Source organism: Nerophis ophidion, linkage group LG16, assembly GCF_033978795.1.
Source record: "Nerophis ophidion isolate RoL-2023_Sa linkage group LG16, RoL_Noph_v1.0, whole genome shotgun sequence".
Classification (NCBI taxonomy): domain Eukaryota; kingdom Metazoa; phylum Chordata; class Actinopteri; order Syngnathiformes; family Syngnathidae; genus Nerophis; species Nerophis ophidion.
Genome location: NC_084626.1, coordinates 4,861,285 through 4,887,435, shown reverse-complemented (window position 1 = coordinate 4,887,435; position 26,151 = coordinate 4,861,285). Strand labels below are relative to the sequence as shown.

General features: G+C 39.2%; 1 protein-coding gene across 1 annotated transcript in view; it reads right to left on the bottom strand.

The window, feature by feature from the left end:
* mdfi (MyoD family inhibitor) overlaps positions 1-20,462 on the bottom strand; it is a 135,736-nt gene extending 115,274 nt beyond the window's left edge. The window contains exons 1-2 of the mRNA XM_061922610.1: positions 20,005-20,462; positions 10,633-10,828 (exon numbers count right to left, since the gene is read on the bottom strand). Coding sequence (XP_061778594.1) covers positions 10,633-10,783 — 151 coding nt within the window. The 5' untranslated portion in view covers positions 10,784-10,828; positions 20,005-20,462. The remainder of the gene's footprint in view (positions 1-10,632; positions 10,829-20,004) is intronic.
* Positions 20,463-26,151: the final 5,689 nt, after the last annotated feature.

Genomic DNA, 26,151 nt, shown 5'->3' with positions numbered 1-26,151 from the left:
AAATAGAACGTAAAAACATGCATGAAAACAGTCCTCAAACATCACACATGGAAGGGTTTTATGAATCGTATCCACTCGGCATCCATTGCACCGGTCCTCTCCAAGGTTTCTCATTACGCCCAAAGGGGTTGAGTTTTTTCTTGCACTGATGTGGCCGAGGATGTCGTTGCGGCTTGTGCAGCCCTTTGAGACACTCGTGATTGAGGGATATATCAATCAACTTTGATTGATTGAGTGATTGATTAATTGATAAGTAAGAATGGTTTTAGTTATATTGTAACACTTACAAACGTTGCTTGGAGTGATGAGTGAATAATCTGAACGAGTAGAAAATTATAAAGGGCTAGAAAACAGAAAAGCATAAAACATTTAATAAAACAACGCACTACCAATAATTGTAAGGACACTGCAGCACTTGCAGTGAGACAATTTGTCCAAAAGATGGCACGGTTTTAAAAACAAAACACCCTCTTAAATGTTATTCTTTTTATTATTTGATGTCAGCGAAATACGTAAATTCAATCAATGTCACAGGTGTCTCAAAGGGCTGCACAAGCCACAACGACATTCTCGGTTCGGAGCCCACAAAAGGGCAAGGAGAAACTCACAACCCAGTGGGACGTCAATGTGAATGACTATTAGAAACCTTGGAGAGGACGGCAGATGTGGGTGATCCCCCCACCCCCTCTAGGGGAGACCAGATGCAATGGACTTCGAGTGGGTCTAACATAAAATTGTGAAAGTCCAGTCCATAGTGGATCTAACATAATAGTGAGAGTCCAGTCCATAGTGGATCCAACATAATAGTGAGAGTCTAGTCCATAGTGGATCTAACATAATAGTGAGAGTCTAGTCCATAGTGGATCCTACATAATAGTGAGAGTCCAGTCCATTGTGGCTCTCACATAATAGTGAGAGTCCAGCCCATAATGGATCCAACATAATAGTGAGAGTCCAGTCCATAGTGGATCTAACATAATAGTGACAGTCCAGTCCATAGTGGATCTAATATAATAGTGACAGTCCAGTCCATAGTGGATCTAACATAATAGTGAGAGTCAAGTCCATAGTGGATCCAACATAATAGTGAGAGTCCAGTCCATAGTGGATCTAACATAATAGTGAGAGTCCAGTCCATAGTGGATCTAACATAATATTGTGAGAGTCCAGTCCATAAAGGATCTAACATAATTGGGAGAGTCAAGTCCATAGTGGATCTAACATAATAGTGAGAATCTAGTCCATAGTGGATCTAACATACTAGTGAGAGTCCAGATCACAGTGGATCTAACATAATAGTGTAAGAGTTTAGTCCATAGTGGATCTAACATAAAAGTGAGAGTCCAGTCCATAGTGGATCTAACATATTATTGTGAGACTCCAGTCCATAGTGGATCCAACATAATAGTGAGAGTTCAGTCCATAGTGGATCCAACATAATAGTGAGAGTCCAGTCCATAGTGGATCCAACATAATATTGTGAGACTCCAGTCCATAGTGGATCCAACATAATTGCGAAAGTCAAGTCCATAGTGGATCTAACAAAATAGTGAGAGTCCAGTCCATAGTGGATCAAACATAATAGTGAGAGTCCAGTACATAGTGGATTTAACATAATAGTGAGAGTCCAGTCCATAGTGGATTTAACATAATAGTGAGAGTCCAGTCCATAGTGGATCTAACATAATAGTGAGAGTCCAGTCCATGGTAGATTTAACATAATAGTGTGAGAGTCCAGTCCATAGTGGATCTAACATAATAGTGTGAGAGTCCAGTCCATAGTGGATCCAGCATAATAGTGAGAGTCCAGTCCTTAGTGGATCTAACAATATAGTGTGAGTTCAGTCCATATTGGATCTAACATAACATTGTGAGAGTCCAGTCCATAGTGGATCTATCATAATTGTGAGAGTCAAGTCCATAGTGGATCTAACAAAATAGTGAGAGTCCAGTCCATAGTGGATCAAACATAATAGTGAAAGTCCAGTCCATAGTGGATCTAACATAATAGTGAGTGTCCAGTCCATAGTGGATCAAACATAATAGTGAAAGTCCAGGTCCATAGTGGATCTAACATAATAGTGAGAGTCCAGTCCATAGTGGATTTAACATAATAGTGTGAGAGTCCAGTCCATATTGGATATAACACAATAGTGAGAGTCCAGTCCATAGTGGATATAACATAATTGTGAAAGTCAAGTCCATAGTGGATCTAACATAAAAGTGAGAGTCCAGTCCATAGTGGATCTAACAATATAGTGAGAGTCCAGTCCATATTGGATCTAACATAACATTGTGAGACTCCAGTCCATTGTGGATCTAACATAATTGTGAGAGTCAAGTCCATAGTGGATCTAACAAAATAGTGAGAGTCCAGTCCATAGTGGATCCAACATAATAGTGAAAGTTCAGTCCATAGTGGATCTAACATAATAGTGAGAGTCCAGTCCATAGTGGATTTAACATAATAGTGTGAGAGTCCAGTCCATAGTGGATACAACACAATAGTGAGAGTCCAGTCCATAGTGGATCTAACATAATAGTGAGAGTCCAGTCCATAGTGGATTTAACATAATAGTGTGAGAGTCCAGTCCATAGTGGATCTAACATAATAGTGTGAGAGTCCAGTCCATAGTGGATCCAGCATAATAGTGAGAGTCCAGTCCATAGTGGATATAACACAATAGTGAGAGTCAAGTCCATAGTGGATCTAACATAATAGTGAGAGTCCAGTCCATAGTGGATCTAACAATATAGTGAGAGTCCAGTCCATATTGGATCTAACATAACATTGTGAGACTCCAGTCCATAGTGGATCCAACATAATTGTGAGAGTCAAGTCCATAGTGAATTTAACATAATAGTGAGAGTCCAGTCCATAGTGGATCAAACATAATAGTGAGAGTCCAGTCCATAGTGGATCTAACATTATAGAGAGAGTCCAGTCCATAGTGGATCCAACATAACAGTGAGAGTCCAGTCCATAGTGGATCTAACATAATTGTGAGATTCAAGTCCATAGTGGATCTAACATAATAGTGAGACTCCAGTCCATAGTGGGGCCAGCCGGAGACCATCCCGAACGGAGACGGGTCAGCAGCGCAGAGATGTCCCCAACCGATGCACATCACCCAAATTAGGCCGCAGGGTTCAAAGTAAAAAAAAAAAAAAAGTAGCGACTTGTAGTCCGGAATTTCACCCGACAACAGCACCTACTATGCGCAGGACCTGCGTTCAATCCTGGGGAAGTCATTTAGGTGTGAGGTGGTCCGCGATCTGCCCACCACTCCTCCCCCATGACCAAATCGCACAAAGAGGGAAGGTCATGAGTTCACACACACATTCCCAAGGGACTCATTGCTGAGCTGAATTCATCTTGAGCCGTCACACATCACAAGGTCAATAACTTCATTCTATATGAGCACCAAACACAGATGAGGCAATATGACTTATTTAACAAAAAAACAAGTCTATGTATATACGGTATGGCATTCCAGTCCAGGGCCACAATGTCCGGTTCTTGTCCCAAAACCACAGAAGTAAAAGTTAACTACAAACCCTGTTTCCATATGAGTTGGGAAATTGTGTTAGATGTAAATATAAACAAAATACAATGATTTGCAAATCATTTTCAACCCATATTCAGTTGAATATGCTACAAAGACAACATATTTGATGTTCAAACTGATAAACATTTTTTTTGTGCAAATAATCATTAACTTTAGAATTTGATGCCAGCAACACGTGACAAAAAAGTTGGGAAAGGTGGCAATAAAAATGAGGAATGCTCATCAAACACTTATTTGGAACATCCCACAGGTGTGCAGGCTAATTGGGAACAGGTGGGTTCCATGATTGGGTAAAAAAAAAAAAAATCTTCCCAAAAAACGCTCAGTCTTTCACAAAAAAGGATTGGGCGAGGTACACCCTTTTGTCCACAACTGCGTGAGAAAATAGTCAAACAGTTAAAGAACAACGTTTGTCAAAGTGCAATTGCAAGAAATTTAGGGATTTCAACGTCTACGGTCCATATAATCATCAAAAAGTTCAGAGAATCTGGAGAAATCACTCAACGTAAGCGGCATGGCCGGAAGCCAACATTGAATGACCGTGACCTTCGATCCCTCAGACGGCACTGTATCAAAAACCGGCATTAATCTATAAAGGATATCACCACATGGGCTCCGGAACACTTTAGAAAACCACTGTCACTAAATACAGTTGGTCGCTACATCTATAAAAGCAAATTAAAGCTCTGCTATGCAAAGCGGAAGCCAATTATCAACAACATCCAGAAACGCCGCCGGCTTCTCTGGTCCCGAGATCATCTAAGATGGACTGATGCAAAGTGGAAAAGTGTTTATTTGGTCTGATGAGTCCACATTTCAAATTTTGGGGGGAAATATTCGACATCGTGTCATTCGGACCAAAGGGAAAGCGAACTATCCAGACTATTATCGACGCAAAGTTCAAAAGCCAGCATCTGTGATGGTATGGGGGTGCATTAGTGCCCAAGGCACGGGTAACTTACACATCTGTGAAGGCACCATTAATGCTGAAAGGTACATACAGGTTTGGAACAACATATGCTGCCATCTAAGCGCTGTCTTTTTCATGGACGCCCCTGCTTATTTCAGCAAGACAATGCCGAGCCACATTCAGCACATGTTACAACAGCGTGGCTTCGTAAAAAAAGAGTCTGGGTACTTTCCTGACCCGCCTGCAGTCCAGACCTGTCTCACATCAAAAATGTGTGGCGCATTATGAAGCGTAAAATACAACAGCGGAGACCCCGGACTGTTGAACGACTGAAGCTCTACATAAAACAAGGATGGTAAAGATTTCCACTTTCAAAGCTTTAAACATTAGCTTCCTCAGTTCCCAAACGTTTATTGAGTGTTGTTAAAAGAAATGGTGATGTAACACAGTGGTGAACATGCCCTTTCCCAACTACTTTGGTACATGTTGCAGCCAAGAAATTCTAAGTTAATTATTATTTGCAAAAAAAAAACAAGTTTATGAGTTTGAACATCAAATATATATGTTTTTATAGTGCATTCAACTGAATATGGGTTGAAAAGGATTTGCAAATCATTGTATTCCGTTTATATTTACATCCAACACAATTTCCCAACTCATATGGAAACAAGGTTTGTAGAACTTATAAGATATGTGTACAACAACTGACATAATAAAAATAATAATAATAATAATAATAAATCATATCCTCAGACCTATTACTCAAAGTCCATGGCAGAAACATGGCTGCCATTTCACAACAATGGCTTCTCACACCACCACAAAACAATAATTTACTTTATTTTTCAGACCATAGGGTGCACCGGATTATAAGGCGCACTGCCGATGAGCCGGTCTATTCGGGTCTATTTTCATATGAAAGGCGCACCAGGTAATAAGGAAAACTAAATAGTCCTATAATGATTTTTTCCTACTTCTTTGTGGTCTACATAACATGGATTGATGGATCTTTGGTCAAAATGTTGCATAAATTACGTTTTACGGCAGTGGTCCCCAACCACCGATTGGTACCAGGCCGCAGAATAATTTTTTATTAAAAAAAAAAAAAAATTTAAATTTAAAAAAAAAATATATATATATATATTTTTTTTTTTAATTAAATCAACATAAAAAACACAATATACACTTACAAATAGTGCACCAACCACAAAAAACTCCCTTTTTCATGACAAAAACGTCCCTTTTTCATGACAAAGAAGAAAAAAAAAAAAAAAGGACACCCCCCCCCCGGGCCGCGGGACAAATTATTAAGCGTTGACCGGTCCGCGGATGCAAAAAGGTTGGGGACCATTGTTTTACAGGACCATCTTCAAGCCCCTTTCTGACTGTCTCTTTAAGATGTGCCGTTATCTGCGTGCCTCCACTTCGACATTTATACCGGTAGTTTTTAGCGCTTCCCCAGCGAGCCTAGTGACAGATAAAAGTTAGAACTCTATCCTACTTTGTATTGACTACAATTGTCCTGACTACTCTGGACTAAGCGTGAAGGTAGGAACATTTTTAATAATCACTTTTAAAATAGGAACAAACAAAAAGGCGCACAAGCCGGAAACACAACTAAGACAAGGCCTGGGCAATTATTTTAACTTGAGGGCCACATTTAGAGATAAAAATGTGTCTGGGGGCCGGTATATCTATTTTTAGGAACACTAATACAAAACTTCACAATAAATTAAATGCTAAAAACGTTACGACGGACCGGCTTAAAAAACGTAATGGAATCTTACATTTTTCTATGAATGATAAAACACTGAATATGAATGTCACGCACCTTTTCGATCGACATATTTTACCATTTTTTTCAAACGGTGTTGCTTCGGCATTTTGTTGGGTGTGGCACTGGCCGGAGATGTTGACATGCGGAGTTTCAAGCACTCCTCATTCTCTAGCGCAGACCTGGGCAATTATTTTGACTTGAGGGCCACATATAGAGAAAAAAATGTATGTGGGGACCGGTATATCTATTTTTAGGAACACTTAGACAAAATCTCACAATAATGTCTGATTGAATGCTAAAACGTTATGACAGACCGCCTCAGAAAATGTAATGTAATTTTAAATTTTTCTATGAACGATAAAACACTGAATATTGACAAAATATGAATGTCCCACACCCTCGATCGACATATTTTACAATCAAGTGAAACGCAACAAAAATGCAACAAACAGTGAAATATGAACGCGAACGGTACAAAATAAACCCACCTACAATCTGATATATCTGATATATCACTAAGCTTTAGAACTTTGTTGTGAAAATCTCCTTCCGCGTCTGTGGAAATGCTTCCCGCCCACACTGCTTGGCGGCTCGTCTGAGCTGCTGTGACGTAGATTACCATAGTAACTAATTAGATGACCATGGTAACTAATTAGATTACCATAGTAACTAATTAGATGACCATGGTAACTGATTAGATCACCATAGTAACTAATTAGATTACCATAGTAACTGGTATATCATGCAAAAGCGCAGATTCCAAACAATTGAAATACTTTGTATGGTTTAAGACTAACGGTAATTAGAAAATATGAGTGCACATCATAATGGCAGCTACAGTTTCCATCTTAAAGACCTAAAAAAAAAATATTCGGGAATGTCCGGTGGGCCAGATTGAAAAGCTTAACGGGCCGCATGTGGCCCCTGGGCCTTAATTTGCCCAGGTCTGACTTAGACAGAACTATGGACAAGAAAAAAAAACTCACTAAACTGTGGCATGAATAAACAAAATTTACTTGGCATGAAAACGAGCAGCATGAACTGTGGCATGAACAGAGCAGCGTAAACTAATTATGAAAGGAGCAAATACAGAGTAGTGTCGCCAGGACGACTAACTGGCAAAACAGGCTTAAATAATAGTCTCTGATTAGAGCAGGTGTGTGATCCGAACACATGAGGCAGGTGAAACTAATGAGTCGTCATGGAAACTAAAAAAAAAAAGGGTGCACAAAAACAGGAACTAATGGTAGTCCAAACCTAACAGAACATAACTAAACAAAACATGATCTAGACCACGGATCATGACAACAATGGCGCAAGCGCGCAAATTTTCGGGACTTATGCAGATGCCAAATACACATCAGAAGGTACCATTAGTTGAGAAAAGTTGGTTTTGTAAAATATTGCAAAACGTCAGATAATATCTCCTAATTGTTGCCATTTTGCGGTCCTTATAGTACCGTATGTTGAAGCACAGTACGTCTGGATTGAGAATATAGATATTCTCAATGAAAGATTTAAAGTGTTGGTCTTGTTTACTTCAGTCCACACATATCTCTGATGTATGACAGACATCTACTGGTCACACTTATCATTACCAGTGTAGCAATTTTTTGCGACTTATGCAAATCCCAATAAGTAAGAAAAGTTGGTTTTGTATAATTTCTCCTAATAGGTGCCATTTTGGGTCCTCATACACACACCATAATAAAACCGTGTGTTGAAGCATAGTACGTCTGACTATGGTCGCCGTAATGCTCCGCGTACCATCAAGCGGTGCGGCTTTGTAGCTTACCAAAGTCGTACTGAAACATTCTGACAGATTTTTGATTGCCGTCTGTAATGTTCTATATTCTCAACGAAAGATTTGAAGTGTTGCTGTTGTTTACTTCAGTCCACACTTATCTCTTATGTGTGACTGACATCTACCGGTCACATTTTTCATTACCAGTGTAGCAAGGTTTTGCGACTTATGCAAATCCCAGTAAGTAAGAAAAGTTGGTTTTGTATAATTTCTCCTGATAGGTGCCATTTTGGGTCCTCATAGACATACCATAATAAAACCGTACTTTGAAGCACAGTACGTCTGACTATGGTAGCCGTAATGCTCCGCGTTCCCTCAAGCGGTGCGGCTTCGTGGCTTACAAAAGTTGTGATAAAACATTCTGACAGATTTTTGATTGCTGTCTGTAATGTTCTATATTCTCAATGAAAGATTTAAAGTGTTGGTCTTGTTTACTTCAGTCCACACATATCTCTTATGTATGACTGACATCTACTGGTCACACTTATCATTACCAGTGTAGCAATTTTTTGCGACTTATGCAAATCCCAATAAGTAAGAAAAGTTGGTTTTGTATAATTTCTCCTAATAGGTGCCATTTTGGGTCCTCATACACACACCATAATAAAACCATATGTTGAAGCACAGTACGTCTGACTATGGTCGCCGTAATGCTCCGCGTACCATCAAGCGATGCGGCTTTGTAGCTTACCAAAGTCGTACTGAAACATTCTGACAGATTTTTGATTGCCGTCTGTAATGTTCTATATTCTCAACGAAAGATTTGAAGTGTTGCCGTTGTTTACTTCAGTCCACAAATATCTCTTATGTGTGACTGACATCTACCGGTCACACTTTTCATTACCAGTGTAGTAAATTTTTGCGACTTATGCAAATCCCAATAAGTAAGAAAAGTTGGTTTTGTATAATTTCTCCTGATAGGTGCCATTTTGGGTCCTCATACATATACCATAATAAAACCGTACTTTGAAGCACAGTACGTCTGACTATGGTAGCCATAATGCTCCGCATTCCCTCAAGCGGTGCGGCTTCGTGGCTTACAAAAGTTGTGATAAAACATTCTGACAGATTTTTGATTGCTGTCTGTAATGTTCTATATTCTCAATGAAAGATTTAAAGTGTTGGTCTTGTTTACTTCAGTCCACACATATCTCTTATGTATGACTGACATCTACTGGTCACACTTATCATTACCAGTGTAGCAATTTTTTGCGACTTATGCAAATCCCAATAAGTAAGAAAAGTTGGTTTTGTATAATTTTTCCTAATAGGTGCCATTTTGGGTCCTCATACACACACCATAATAAAACCATATGTTGAAGCACAGTACGTCTGACTATGGTCGCCGTAATGCTCCGCGTACCATCAAGCGATGCGGCTTTGTAGCTTACCAAAGTCGTACTGAAACATTCTGACAGATTTTTGATTGCCGTCTGTAATGTTCTATATTCTCAACGAAAGTTTTGAAGTGTTGCCGTTGTTTACTTCAGTCCACAAATATCTCTTATGTGTGACTGACATCTACCGGTCACACTTTTCATTACCAGTGTAGTAAATTTTTGCGACTTATGCAAATCCCAATAAGTAAGAAAAGGTGGTTTTGTATAATTTCTCCTAATAGGTGCCATTTTTGGTCCTCATACACACACCATAATAAAACCGTGTGTTGAAGCACAGTACGTCTGACTATGGTCGCCGTAATGCTCCGCGTTCCCTCAAGCAGTGCGGCTTCATAGCTTACCTAAGTCGTACTAAAACATTCTGACAGATTTTTGATTGCCATCTGTAATGTTCTATATTCTCAACGAAAGATTTAAAGTGTTGGTGTTGTTTACTTCAGTCCACACATATCTCTTATGTGTGACTGACATCTACCGGTCACACTTTTCATTACCAGTGTAGCAAATTTTTGCGACTTATGCAAATCCCAATAAGTAAGAAAAGTTGTTTTTTTATAATTTCTCCTAATAGGTGCCATCGTGGGTCCTCATACACAAACACCATAAAAAAAACGTATGTTGAAGCACAGTATGTCTGACTAGGGTCGCCGTAATGCTCCGCGTTTCATCATGCGGATTCGTAGTTTGCCAAAGTCGAACTAAAACATGTAACGTGTGTGAAGTTCTATAGTTTCAATGAAACATTTCGGTCTTGATTACTTACGGGAACTTGCTAGCGTCATTTATTGAACAGGCGTCAACCTGCAGTCCACACATATCTCTTATGTGTGACTGCCATCTACTGGTCACACTTATCATTATAACCATGCACCAAATGGAATTGCTTTTGATGTCGGTAAGCACAACCATATTTAATAAGGAATAGTTGGTTATAAGGGGCATTTTCCATTTTTGGGAAAATTATATATTTTAAGTGCACCTTAGTGTCCGAAAAATACGGTAATTTATACACCGGTATGTTCGATTCCTGGCCCCTCATCACTCACATGTGCAAAACTTGCCACTAAAAATGTATTTCTCCGCTGGTGACACTCATTACAGAGGTTGTGAATACTTCTCCCGCTCCTTTTACAAGACAGAACAGCAAGAAAAATGGAATCCCTTCATCTTACCTCGACTTGTTGTTGGGATCAGGCTGCTATTTTCCGTCTCTATGGTAGCGTTTACGTGTAAAGTGGGTCGGGGGGCTGCTGGACCGGGGTCTCCATCATCAGGTGGCTTTGGGAGGATGTCAAGAACACTCCTCTCCTCATCCATGGACATAGGCCTGGCTCTATTCGGGGGTGGTGGAGAGGCCGAGGCGCTCGCCTGAGGGAAAGGACAGACGCCTTTATTACAGGTCATATGAATGTGACGTGTGTACTAACGACATGATTTTATTGTCCTACAAAGGGGGTCAAAGAACTGCGGCTCTAGTGCCGCCCTAGTGGCTGCCTGGACCTTTTTCAGAGATGTGTGAAAATGGAAAAAGATGAAGAAGAAAACATTTTTTTATTTTATTATATTTTCTGTACGAGAACAAACATGACACAAACTTTCCTAATTGTTAGAAATAATAATAATAACAATAATAATAATAATAATAATAATAATAATAATAATAATAAAAATAATAATAATTATTATAGATTTTTTGGGGTAAAAAAGCACTTTAATTGAGCAAACAACCTCAAAGTGCTAGTGTGTTAAAAAAAAAATAATAACAATAATAAAAAGATTATGAAAATAAATAAAAACTAGAACAACCTAATAGCTAGAACTAATATGCATATATATATCTATGTATATATATATATATAAATGCTTTTTTTTTTTTAAAGAAGGGTTTGTAAGCCTTTTTTAAAAGCATTCACAGTCCGTGGTGCCCTCAGGTGGTCAGGTAGAGCATTCCACAGACTGGGAGCGGCGGCGTAGAAATCCCGGTCTCCCATAGTCCGTAGCTTTGTCCTTAGAGGTTGGAGGAGGTTGTCCTGTTTGGAGCGGAGGCGTCGTGTGGACGATTTGGGGGTGAGTAGTTATTTGAGGTAGAGGGGGGGCATTTCCACGGAGGCAACAACCAAAATCCCATTGTTTATGTCACACATGCTTGACTGATGAGAGTATTTGGCAAGCGCCGTTTTGTCCTGTTAATTCCAGCAATCCTTGAACTCGTCATAGTTTGTTTACCTGTACAACTTTCTCCGATGTTGCCACAGAAAGACGTGTTTTATGCCACTTCTAATTCGTTTAATTTTGTCCACCAAAAGTTTAATGCTTTGCGTGAATGCACAAAGGTGAGCTTTGTTGATTTTATTAATATGCTGGAGTGCACGACTGCAAGCTAACCGATGCTAACATGCTATTTAGGCTAACTGCATGCTTCATTATGCCTCGTTTGTAGGTATATTTTTAATTTCCTTTTCTTATGTGCACTGTGTATTTCATTTAGATATGCATGTCTGATGATACATTTATCTGTATGTAATATTGGCTGCATTTCTCATAGTTGCTTGTGTGCCATGTTGTTCCAGACCACAGCAAACGTTACCATGTTGTTCCAGACCACAGCAAATGTTACCCAGCTTGCAAATATTGCAATGAATATATTTGAAGAAGACAGCCTGCCGTTTCCGTAAACTTGGACACACACACATCTATACTTGTGGCCTTTCTGAGCCGTTAATTTCCGTAAGTTATCTCACCATCTGAGAAGCTTTCCTTTTACTAATGATTTCCAATGTGGCAAAAATGTGTGGAATAAAAATTAAAATACAACATTTCTGTCAACAAAGATTCATGTCAGCCTTTGATAGTAGGCTAATATAGCTAATATAGACACTTACATCATGTGTTGCCTTCGTTATAACACTTTCAAGTCATTTTGATAGTAGGCTAATATAGCTAATATATACACTTAGATCATGTGTTGCCTTCATTATAACACTTTTAAAGTCATTTTGATATTAGGCTATAAAAAAAAAGTATTATTAAGGCTTTTTTTTGGTCCAATATGGCTCATTCAACATTTTGGGTTGCCGACCCCTGTCTTAGGTAGTTTGTGGAATTATTCCTAAAAACGTTAGAATATAAGTTTCTCATTTTAAAGCCAGAAATGACTTCAAATATATCTTTTGTACTCTTACAAAAAAATTTAACACATGACAACAACCCCATCCCCAAACATTCAAACACAAGTTTTGGTAAATAAATGAGGTCACAGAAAATGTCAATGGGTTCAAGCCGCTGTCATGTATTACGTCACCACGTGGCGGTAAATCACATTCGACAGTTTTACTGAGCATCAAATAATTCACAGTTCTTGTGCGGCCTTTTTCTTTGGCTTTTTGTGGCACTCGAGACAGGAAGACTATAAGATGAGAATGCTCACGTCAAAATCATGTTTCATATATTTTACATTCTTCCACCAATTTACATTCCCTCCAAAAATGTGCGTGTAAATATCAATATTTATATAATTCATTCAGTCTTTTTTCATTTGAATAAGTAAAAGTTAAGGCAATTAAGAAGAAATGTTCATTTGTATTCCTGACCTAGCAAAAAGGCAGCATTTACATATTAGAGATGTTGAAGCGTGATTGTCATGATCCACGTCTTGGATCATGGCATATTCTGGTTTTGGTTCTGTTATCACATTCTGTCTAGAATTTGTCTTCCTCAGTTCTTTGTGGCAATTCCTGGTTTTGTTCCGTTGTCATAGTTACCCATTTAGTGTCACCTGTCTCTCCTTTGATCACGCGCACCTGCCCTTGATTAGTTATCTCCCTATTTAAGACCGCCTTTGTTTGATATTCTTGCTTGGACTCTTCTGTGACGTCTAGGTGGCATTGTGGTGACGAGTTGTTCTCTCGTGGCTGCAGCGAAGATGGACACAGCGTATTGAGTATTTTATTGATTATGGGATAAGCAGCAGAAAATGGATGGATGATACTTTTTCGTCACTTATTGTTTGTCTGTGGTACACTAATGTGTATATTTTAGGCCATTGGTTCTTTGTTTTATTTTTGCAAAAATGTATACAATATATCTATTTTTATATTGCTATTTTTATCTTTGGTATGAAAATTATTATGTAACAACATTTATTAGTATTTTTTGGTTCTTTGTTGTTGCTACTTTTGTATTATGACAATTTATTATTGGATCATGTTGTACTGCATTTTAATCGTTTGTTCTGTGGTTGTGTGATGTTTTTTGCCTGGACCCCAGGAAGAATTGTCTCCACTGCGGTGTAGACTAATGGGGATCCTTAATAAACTAAACTAAACTAAACTAAACAGCGTGAGGTAGGAACAGTATTTTATTAATACTAACTAAAACAGACTAAGAACCAAAAAACACTTGCTCGAAGGCACTAACAAACAAAACAGAAAGGGCTAGCATGAGCTGGGGACAAACAACTGAAATAGCATGGAAGCTAACGTACACTAAGGTAGTTACCACAAAGCTGGAAAGAGCCACGTCGACTGTAGCGTGAAGCAAACAAGAGTCCAAGAAAGAATGTCAAACAAAGGCGGTCTTAAATAGGGAGATAACTAATCAAGGGCAGGTGCGCGTGATCAAAGGAGAGACAGGTGACACTAAATGGGTAACTATGACAACGGAACAAAACCAGGAAGTGCCACAAAGAACTGAGCAAGAAAAATACTAGACAGATTGTAACTGAGGAAGACAACTAGACAGAATGTGATAACAGAACCAAAACCAGAATATGCCATGATCCAAGACGTGGATCATGACAGTGATGAGTACATCTTGTCTATTACTATCATTTTGAGTATCTTATTTTCAAGACCATTGAATGCAGGGCTAGTCCAGTCAGGTGTATTTTCATACAAAAGGCACACCGGTTTATAAGGTGCATTAAAGGAGTCATATTATCATTTTTTTCTAAATATAAAATACTTTCTTGTGGTCTACATAACATGTAATGGTGGTTATTTGGTCAAAATGTTGCATAAATTATTGTTTTACAGATCATTTTCAAGCCGCCTTGTGGTAGTCGCTTCAGGATGCACCGTTTTGTGGGCGGTCTTATTTACATGGCTCACCTCTGGCAGCGTCTTCTCCCCGTCATCAATCAATCAATCAATCAATGTTTATTTATATAGCCCCAAATCATAAATGTCTCAAAGGACTGCACAAATCATTACGACTACGACATCCTCGGAAGAACCCACAAAAGGGCAAGGAAAACTCACACCCAGTGGGCAGGGAGAATTCACATCCAGTGGGACGCCAGTGACAATGCTGACTATGAGAAACCTTGGAGAGGACCTCAGATGTGGGCAACCCCCCCACCCCCTCTAGGGGACCGAAAGCAATGGATGTCGAGCGGGTCTAACATGATACTGTGAAAGTTCAATCCATAGTGGCTCCAACACAGCCGCGAGAGTTCAGTTCAAAGCGGATCCAAGACAGCAGCGAGAGTCCCGTCCACAGGAAACCATCCCAAGCGGAGGTGGATCAGCAGCGTAGAGATGACCTCAACCGATACACAGTCATCTTTTTCGTAGCGGTGTAGCGTGCAAGGACGGGAGTGGAATAAGTGTCAAAAGATGGAGCTAACTGTTTTAATGACATTCAGACTAGGGCTGGGCGATATGTCCTTTTTTTAATATCTCGATATTTTTTAGGCTATATTGCGATACACGATACATATCTCGATATTTTGCCTTGCCTTGAATGAACACTTGATGCATATAATCACAGCAGTGTGATGATTCTATGTGTCTACATTAAAACATTCTTGTTCATACCGCATTAATATATGCTCATTTTAAACTTTCATGCAGAAAAGGAAATCACAACTAAGTCAATTGACCAAAACTGTATTTACTAAACAGTTATTAAGCAGTGGCACAAACATTCATCCATCCATCCATCCATTTTCTACCGCTTATTCCCTTTCGGGGTCGCGGGGGGCGCTGGCGCCTATCTCAGCTACAATCGGGCGGAAGGCAGGGTACACCCTGGACAAGTCGCCACCTCATCGCAGGGCCAACACAGATAGACAGACAACATTCACACTCACATTCACACACTAGGGCCAATTTAGTGTTGCCAATCAACCTATCCCCAGGTGCATGTCTTTGGAAGTGGGAGGAAGCCGGAGTACCCGGAGGGAACCCACGCATTCACGGGGAGAACATGCAAACTCCACACAGAAAGATCCCGAGCCTGGATTTGAACCCAGGACTGCAGGAACTTCGTATTGTGAGGCAGACGCACTAACCCCTCTGCCACCGTGAAGCCCACAAACATTCATGTCATTTCCAAAACAGAAAGTGCAAGATTGTCAGAGACATTTTAAAACAAGCTATGAGTGCACTTTTGTGCATGATGTCACTAAGATGACATATCAAAACAACACTAAATTAAAGTGCACTTTTTGTACAGAACTCCACTACAATAGTTAAAAACAAATAAAGTGCACTTTTGTGCATGATGTCACACAAGATATTTCAATAAGTGTCAAATAAAAATTAGCTGCATAATAGGGAATCAAATAGTGTACTGTATGTCCATCGCTATGTGGTAGGTAACCGTGGACGTTATGTCCTGTTGTTGACATGCTCACTGAACTTTGTGGATATTATTAAAAAAAACATCCAACCACCATAAATAATTCAAAATTACACCCTTCTAAAAAAATACATTACAAGGCATGATGGGAAAATGCAGAACACTCTCTCCACATTTATCCATGATTTGTGCAATTTAGCTTCTTGATATTTCTGATTGATTACAAAACTTTAAGGAGGTCATCACGGAAGTAAACAAGGTAGGAGTCATACTTTCACACATTTTTAATAACCAATTATATTATTAATTATATACCATTATATTAATATAATATATACACATAAATAGGCATAGTAAAGGGGGTATTCTTGTATAGCGCTTTCCTTGTCATGATCCGCTGCTCGGATCATGTCATATTCTGTTTTTGTTCTGTTTCCGTATCGTATTCTGTTGGTATTTGAATTCCTTAGTTCCTGGTGGCACTTTCTGTTTTGTTCTGTTGCCATAGTTACGCATTATTGTCACCTGCCTCTTGTTTTTTACGCGCACCTGCTTTGTAATTACTCTCCTTATTTAAGCCTGCCTTTTCCGTTTACTCCCTCTCGCATCCTAGTTTCTGTTCCATGCAACAGGTGACGACGCTGGTTCCCGATTGTGGTAAAGAACTGTTTTTGTACTTGCTAGAGTCCGCGCTATGCATCCTTTGTTTGTTCCCTAGCTCACATGCTAGCACTTTTAGTTCTTTCTAGCTCCCATGCTAGTTTTGTTTGTTTTGCCTTTAGCGCCTTGTGCAAGTTTTTCTGTTCTTAGTCTGTTCATTAGTATAAATAAATCATAATTTCTTACCTTCACGCTGTGTCCAAGTCCGACTGCATAAAAGAGAGAACGAACCCGCACCACGATGCCAGCAAACCGTCACATTTCTACCTTCAAGGAACTCAAAGCGCTTTGACACTATTTCCACATTCACCCATTCATTCACACACACATTCACACACTAATGGCGGGAGCTGCCATGCAAGGCCCTAACCACGACCCATCAGGAACAAGGGTGAAGTGTCTTGCTCAAGGACATAAAGGACGTAACGAGGTTGGTAGAAGCTGGGAATTGAACCAGGAGCCCTCAGGTTGACCCCAGGTATAGGTTATATATAAATTGTTACTTTACAGCCAAACTTTTTGTTATTCCGATGCGACCCCCAAGTCAACAGTTTGGACGCCCCAGGTGTAAACAAACAACCAGTCATGCATTTTAGGTTAATCAAGGTTTATATTCTAGAACTGGGCAAAGTTCGGCCCGCCGGTGGTTCTATATAATTTTTTCATAGACCTTCAACATCAAAACCGTAGCCGCCATCTTGTTTAGTCTTTATTTGAAGGGACAATGCACAGAAATATTAAGATCAAAGACAGATATGTTCTGTACCAGATTATGGTTAAATGCAGTCCCTGGCTACCTAAATTAAAGGGATACAAAAATGATGCAATAAAATTATGACAATAAAATCCTACCATATCATGTAATCAAATTTAGAAAAGTCATAAAATGTCCTTTCATGGACACATACTTAATATACAATACAACCACACCTCATTTACATCTTCACACAAAGACAATACATGCTCTTGTTCACATCTGTCATCATTTGTAAAAACAACCATGATTTTAACACACACCTCACAATTTGCAACAAAAATACGGTCGTGGATAAATATAATACAGATTAAGTTGATATGTCAAACATAGTGTCCACCTTATTGACCGTGTGAGCAGCTTTGATTGCTCCAAAGCCACTTTTTAACTTAATCTTTTTAAATGAACGATAAAAAGTATTTCAATGGTTGAAATCTGCGCTTTTGGGTGTTATCGGAGTTATTACGGTAATTACGTTACAGCAGCTCAGACCAGGAACATAGCAGAGTGGGCGGGGTTTGTTTTCAGAGCAGCCAGCCCCAAACGCATGTGTCAAAAACAGATACGGAATCAAATTTTTTACAACAAATTTCTGCGTAAAAATGATAATATTTCATATTGTAGGTGTTTATTACCTTTTGCATTCATATTTTCGAGGAGCGATGTTCGTATCTTGTTAATATTCAGTGTTTTATTGTTCATAGTTAATATTGTGAACCCCATTTGTATTTATTTTATTATACATTTAGGGTGTCCCATTCAGTAAAAAAGTGTAAAATTAAATCCCGTTTTTTTTTTTAGGTAGTCTGTCATAACTTTTTTTAGAATTCTATCGGACATTGTGACTTTTGGTATTTGTGTTACTGAAAAAAAAGGGACCCAAACACACATATTGTACAGCAGGTTTTTACAGCTAAGTGTGGATGTATCATTTACACCGGTGTTTTTCAACCACTGTGCCGCGAGATATCGTCTGGTGTGCCGTGGGAAATTTTGCAACCTAACCTAATTGGTCCAGAAAATATTTTTTGCAAATCGTTAATTATAATCTGCAAACAATGTGCCGTTACTTGGTGTCTTTGCTGTGTAGAGCTCGGCAGGGTAACCGTGTATGTAACCGAGGATGGTTTTTTGTGATCCCAATACGCAGACCACAGCGGGAGGAAGAGTGCAGGTAAGAAAAAGGTATGTAATGCTTGAACCAAAAATTAACAAAAGGAAAAGGAAAAGGCAATGAAGCATAGGGATGGCTATGCAAAACAAAAGTACAACTGAACCGGCTACAAAGTAAACAGAAACAGAATGCTGGACGACTGCAAAAACTTACGGCGTCCACAAAGTACATGACAATATACAATGTCCACAAAAAAGACCGACAGCAAAAACTTAAATAAGCAGGTGCGGGGAATAGCGCTCAAAGGAAGACATGAAACTGCTACCGGAAAACACCGACAAAACAGGAAGGGCCACCAAAATAACAGCGCAAGACGAAAACTAAAGCAGTGCACTGGAAATCACCAGGAAAGTCAAAAAAAGGCACGACGACCAGGTGGAGTTTAATTTTTTTTAACGTTTTCTGCTGGTGGTGTGCCTCCGGAATTTTCTTTATGAAAAAAACCTGCTTTGCCTCAAAGAAGGTTGAAAAACACTGACACGTTTTTGTTTTTTTTTCTCAATGTGATCCCTTTTGATGGATTAATTGATTGATTGAAACTTTTATTAGTAGATTGCACAGTTCAGTACATATTCCGTACAATTGACCACTAAATGGTAACACCCGAATTAGTTTTTCAACGTTAATCAACTGTTGGTAGAGTCAAAATATTTTATTTTGAAGGGTTTTTGTTTCCTGCTATGTAAAATAATGCTGAAAAATAACTAAAATATAGCATCGTGTTTTTTCTTGATAGCTGTAGTTATTTTGTTCGGAGCAAAGCCTCTCGCTGTAAAGCGCATGCGTGCGCATGCTCAGTTACATTTTCTCACAACCTCCATCAGAAGGTGCATTTGTTTTTATTTTAAAAAATCAAACGTTTTAACGAGACGGACAGGACTTTAAAACGGTCGCAATGTTGACGAAAAGAGAACGAGAATGAACACATAGTTTGGGTCGATGTGAAAAAAAAAAAAAAGAACTTTAGAGCTGAGTCACGTCCCAGCGTGTTTGGCGCGCGCCCGACCCCTCAGCTGGACAGCTGTTTGCGCGCTCCCGCCGCCGGTTACTTTTCTGCTTCCAAAAACAACCGAAAGAAACACTACAAAGTTTTCAAACACAGTGAAAAGTATACGGTAAAAAGTTTAGAATGACCCCCCCTACCCCCCATAAAAAAATAAAAAATAAAAAACGAACTCAACTTCAGCCAACAAGCACGCTTTTTTTTTTTAATATTCCAAACTCGACTCCCTTTTGACATTTCAGGTCTTTTCTCGACTTAAAAATAAGTTGTTATGATTTTACTTGACACGAGTTTGCAGGCAGAGTGCGAAGAAGTCCAAGTTTGATGAGCTTTGATGGGTTTTGAACGCACCACAATGTAACGACACTCACCTTACGTGTGGACGGGTCGAGTCCAAGCTTGGACTAATTCATTCTCCGACCATCCAGGTGGACTCGTCGCCCCTTTAAAGTGGACCTCCTTCCCCTCCTCGTCCCCCACCACTTCCACGCGTATCAACTCCCGGCGAGTTTGTCCACGCAGCGGCCAAAAAAAGACGATTTTTTTTCAGCGCATTTTCAGTGCATTTTTCACCACTTCAGATCCTTTCTCCTTTGCTCTCCGCCTCCCTCCAAAAACTTTCTCCGGCTCGCCCCTCTTTTCTCTCCAGATGTTAGGACGCTTCTTGGCAGCTCGCTGAGATGAAAAAAAGAGAAAGTACGAGACGGCAGCTTTGCTTTTCGCGTGTGTTTAAGGAGAAAAGGTGACTTATTATTAGGTATATGAGCTGCGTGCCGCGTTCAAGTTCACGCTGCACAATTGGACAGGAAAGCATCCGACGCAGTCAGCAGTGATTGTGCTGCCTCCAGGCTACAAACTGCTTGGGCTGAGCTCTACTGTCATATAATTACCTCTTAAACCCAAACAGACTGCTAACACTAACCACATGTTTTCACATTAATAATAGACTTTGCAATACTAGGTCGCTATAACACCGACACTTAGGCAGTGTAGTCAACAGCATCGCATCAGGATAAATCATTGCTGTAAAATATATATATATATGTATATTTAATACATATATATATATACATATATACATACATAAATGCATGGATATACACCCATCCATCCATTTTCTAACGCTTATTCCCTTTGGGGTCGAGGGGGGCGCTGGTGCATATCTCAGCTACAATTTTGCGGAAGGTTGCGCACACCCTGGACAAGTCGCCACCTCATCGCAGGGCCAACACAGGCAACACTCACATTTACACACTAGGGCCAATTTAGTGTTGCCAATCAACCTATCCCCAGGTGCATATCTTTGGAAGTGGGAGGAAGCTGGAGTACCCGGAGGGAACCCACGCATTCACGGGGAGGACATGCAAACGCCACGCAGAAAGATCCCGAGCCTGGGATTGAACCCAGGACTACTCAGGATCTTCATACTGTGAGGCAGACGCACTAACCCCTTTTCCACCGTGAAGCCCATGGATATACATATATATGCATATACATTTGTATATGTATATATATGTTTAGAATTTATATATATACATATATAGATATATAGTTGTGTGTGTATATATATATATATATATATATATATATATATATATATATACACATACATACATCTATACATACATGTATATACATATATACGTACATACAGATATATATATATGTATATATATATATATATATATATATATATATATATATATATATATAAACATATATAAACATACGTACATACATACATATATACCGAGGATGTCGTTGTGGTTTTTGCAGCACTTTGAGACCCTTTTGATTTAGGGCTATATAAATAAACATTGATTGATTGATTAATTGACATATACATGTAGATACATATAAATACATATACATACATATATAAATATACACATATACAGTATTCACATAAACATATACATACATATTTTTTATATGTTTAAAATGTATACACATATATATATATATATATATATATATATATATATACATACATATATAGGTATATATACATACAAACACACACACATATATATATATATATATATATATACATATATAGGTATATATACATACAAACACACACACATATATATATATATATATATATATATATATATATATATATATATATATTTGCATACATACATTCATGTATATACATATATATATATACATGCATATATACATACATGCTTACATATATACATATGTACATACATATTGACAGAGATGGATATCTACCTATATCCATATTTAAAAGTTATTTATTTTCTCCATTGTCATATTTGAAATAGCTAGTGTTCCATCTTGTACTCTGTTTATTCGCCTCCGCTTGGGATGGTTCGCTGCTGGCTCCATTGTGGACGGGTCTCTGTGTTGTTCATAGATTGGTCTCTCCAAAGCTTTGGAATAAATTGTCAAATACTTATTCTGTCTGGGATTCATTTAAAATCAGCTTATGTGTCATCAAAAGAACTTGGGGGTGACCAGGAGCTTAAATTCCCTCGGAGGAAGATCTGGTCAAAACGCAACAATATATACATACATGTATATACATACATAAATGCACTTATACATATATACATTTATACATATATATACATATACATATGAATATATATATATATATATATATATATATATGTATATATATATATATATACATATATATGCATACATATACATATATACAAATACTGTATACACATATACATACATACATATATATATATATATATATATATATATATATATATATATATATATATATATATATATATATATATGTGTGTGTGTGTGTGTGTGTGTATACAGACTGCTTGAAACAATTTATTATAGTGCCATACATTTAGATAAAACGTAAATATGTTGGTCATGCCTTTTTTTTTGTCCAAGTAATTATCATACTGATGAAAGTTGGAGACGGCTAAGCCATCACATTACTCTATGTTAAAAAAAAAATTCTTCTGAATTTGTTCTTTTGAACTAAAAAAGTAATTATTAAACATTTTTTATGTTTAAGAAATAATGAAACAATAGCTATTGAGATTGGAAGTACAATTGTTCACACGTATTTGAGCATCAAAGCCCTCCAAACGCCCCAGTCTCTAACTTTTGTTTACATTAACAAATATTTATTAAGCAGATCTTTATTTGATCATTTCAATTTTCCATATCACATTGCAAGTATTTCTTATTGTGACATTCCAAACACACTCAGTAACTATTTTGAAGTTATTTTGATAGCCTTTGTGACCCTCTGCCTTTCCAGTAAAAAGCCATAACAAAGATAGTTTCCAGGACATGACCAAGCAGTTGTCTTCACTGAGTCATCCTTAGTACATGCGTTACTAATGTGCAGCATGACGGCCACTCTATATCAAAAAACCGGAAGGTGAAACTGCTCATGGATGGCATTTTTATGCGTTTAGAACAGCACGCCGAGAGCTCTCTGTGAGTCGACTCAAACAAAACAGTTCTGCCAGTTTTACGACGTAACTGAAATGACAGTGAAGAATGACTTGTGTTCAGTCGTCTGACCAGATGTTAGCAGGCCACCTCCTGGTTCCCGGAGGAGGAGGATTAGATCACCTTTGATACTTGTGCAGGCATCACAGGGCACATTTTTGTGTAAGGGGCAAATTTTATGCTACTTTCGGACATCGAAGTTTAAATACTGTCAGGATCTTGGCCGAGTGGGGGTGACCCCGGGATGCAGAGACGGGAGACAAGGTGGGATTACAAAAAATTAAACAATTTAATTAAAAGAAAATGGATACCTAAGGGTGATGGGGCAGAAACGCACACCATGTAATCAGGGCAAAATAGGTTCCTCAGAGTTCGGCGGGTGAAAAGGCCAGGACACACTGAGCAAGGCAAGAATCCAAAACAAGAAATCCTTTAACATCAGGGAGACTAGAAAATAAACACACAAGCGGTTAGGGAATTGAGGAAAAAACGTACCGGGACTGGTGAAGCAGGTGCATGCACGAGGTGAGTTCAGGATACAATAACCGGCGAGGCCAAGCTGTCAGTGACGTGCCTAAATACTGCCAGGTTAATTGAGAGCAGGTGTGCCACAAGGTCCGCCCCTTGCCGAGGATGAAAAACTGATAACACAGGTGCAGAAAAGGAGAAGACAGGATAAAACTAAAACACAACAAATGCAAAGAACATCAGAGAGTGGACAATTACCTCGACCATTACCAGGGGCGTAGCACCAGATTCTGGGCAGTGACTCTTTGAGCTCCAATCGATTCAGAAATGCTTCTCGATTCCAAACGATTTTTGATTGAAAATCTATATAAGGGCAAGGAAAGCCTCACAATCCAGTGGGATGTCAACATAAATGACTATGACAAATCTTGGAGAGGGCCGCAGATGTGCGTGACCCCCGCCCTCTAGGGGATACTGGATGCAGTGGACATCGAGTGGGTCCAGCATAATATTGTGAAAGTCCAGTCCATAGTGGATCTAACCTAATAGTGAGAGTCCAGTCCATACTGGGGCCAGCAGGAGACCATCCCGAGCGGAGACAGGTCAGCAGCGCAGAGATGTCCCCAACCAATGCAAAGGCGAGCGGTTCGACTCTGGACAGCCAGCACTTCATCCATGGCCACCGGACCTGTGCCCTCCTCCCTCCCCCTTCCAGGGAGAGGGGGGAAGAGCAATAAAGAAAAGAAACGGCAGATCAACTGGTTTAAAAAGGGGCTCTATTTAAAGGCAAGAGCAGAGGTGGGCATTACGTCAATCGCGAGCTACCGGTCGAATCGCGGAGGGTTTGTCAGTCGATCGCAAGCCAGGCATTAAAAAAATAGACATAAAAATGAGCAATCATCAGTTTTCACCAAGACTTTTTTCGTCAGTTGTTTGACATTGTCGGCACCCGAGGATCTCGTAAAATGACGCTGGCTGCTGCGAGCTTATTATTAAGAAAAAAATCACTGACAGGACGGAGAGAAACACTTTTTATTTCAACAGACTCTTGGGCCATACCTGCTGTCAAAACTTTAAAGACCGACTGCACGGTTCCTGTCTTCACCATAAAAGACCTGCTTCATCCTGCTTGTGCTAACAAAATAAGAGTCTCAGAAAGCTAGCGTGCACAAGCTAGCAAGCCACGGAGTTTGACGCCAATGTATTTCTAATAAAGTTGTTGCATCTTTCCTGCTTGCGGCGCCTAGACCGTAGTCAAGGAGCACAGGGGAGACACTTCTCCAGGGCCGATGGATTTTCTGGGCAACACCCTTTACTTGAGTCCAGCGATTCGTTGCAAATCGAGGCTTTTTATTTACGTCTTTCATACAGTCAAAACCCCACACAAAAACACTAGCCACTCCCCCGCACTCAGCGACTGCTCCCTCTCCTCTCTCATATGCTACTCACATAACAAAGTGTTTAAAAACAAGTATGCAAGTTGGACAAATGAGATGCCAAATCCAATCACTTTCATGTGGTATTGAACAGAAAGGAGGACTTCTTTTCTCCTCCATTTGAAAACGCGGACGTTATCAGCACCACTGTCTGATACCATTCAATGCAAGTCATCAGAATCAGGTAATACACCAACTTATATTCTTGTCTTCATGAAAGAAAATAATCCATATGTGTTAAACATGCTTTTATTATCATTAAACACCATTAACTTGTTAACAAAATTGTCTCTTTCAGAAACAAATAAATATAAATTATAAATATGAAGGATTTCTTCGACTTGGTCAATTGAAAAGTAGCTCACCTGCAGAAAAAGTATGGCCACCCCTGGACTAGGGTATACAAATTACTTTTAAGATGGGACTTAAATGCTTCTACTGAGGTAGCATCTTTGTTACCGGGAGGGCATTCCATAGCACTGGAGCCCGCAGACTTTTTTTGGGCTCTGGGAAACACTAATAAGCAGGTAAAAAGGTGTCTAATGCTTAAATCAAAAATAAACAAAAGGTGAGTGCCCCTAAGAAAAGGCATTGAAGCTAATGGAAGGCTATGCAGAACGGAACTAAAACTGAACTGGCTAGAAAGTAAACAAAAACAGAATGCTGGACGACAGCAAAGACTTACTGCGGAGAAAAGACAGCGTCCACAATGTACGTCTGAAAATGACATGACAATCGACAATGTCCCCACAAAGAAGGATAAAAACAACTGAAATATGCTTGATTGCTAATACAGAGTAGATGCGGGAAAAATCGCTCAAAGGAAGACATGAAACCTCGACAGGAAAATACCAAAAAAAGAAAAAAAGCCACCAAAATAGGAGCCCAAGACAAGAACTAAAACACTACACACAGGAAAACAGCAGGTGGGTAAAGTGTCTTGCCCAAGGACACAACGGCAGTAACTAGGATGGCACAAGTGGGAATCGAACCTGCAACCCTCAAGTTGCTGGCACGGCCACTCTACCAACCGAGCTATGCCGCCGTGGTGTGACTCCGGATTTTTTCAGCGCAAAATAAATGTGCCTGGGCCCGAAAAAGGTTAAAAAACGCTGGTGTAATTTGGGTTTATTTTGTTGGTTGTTT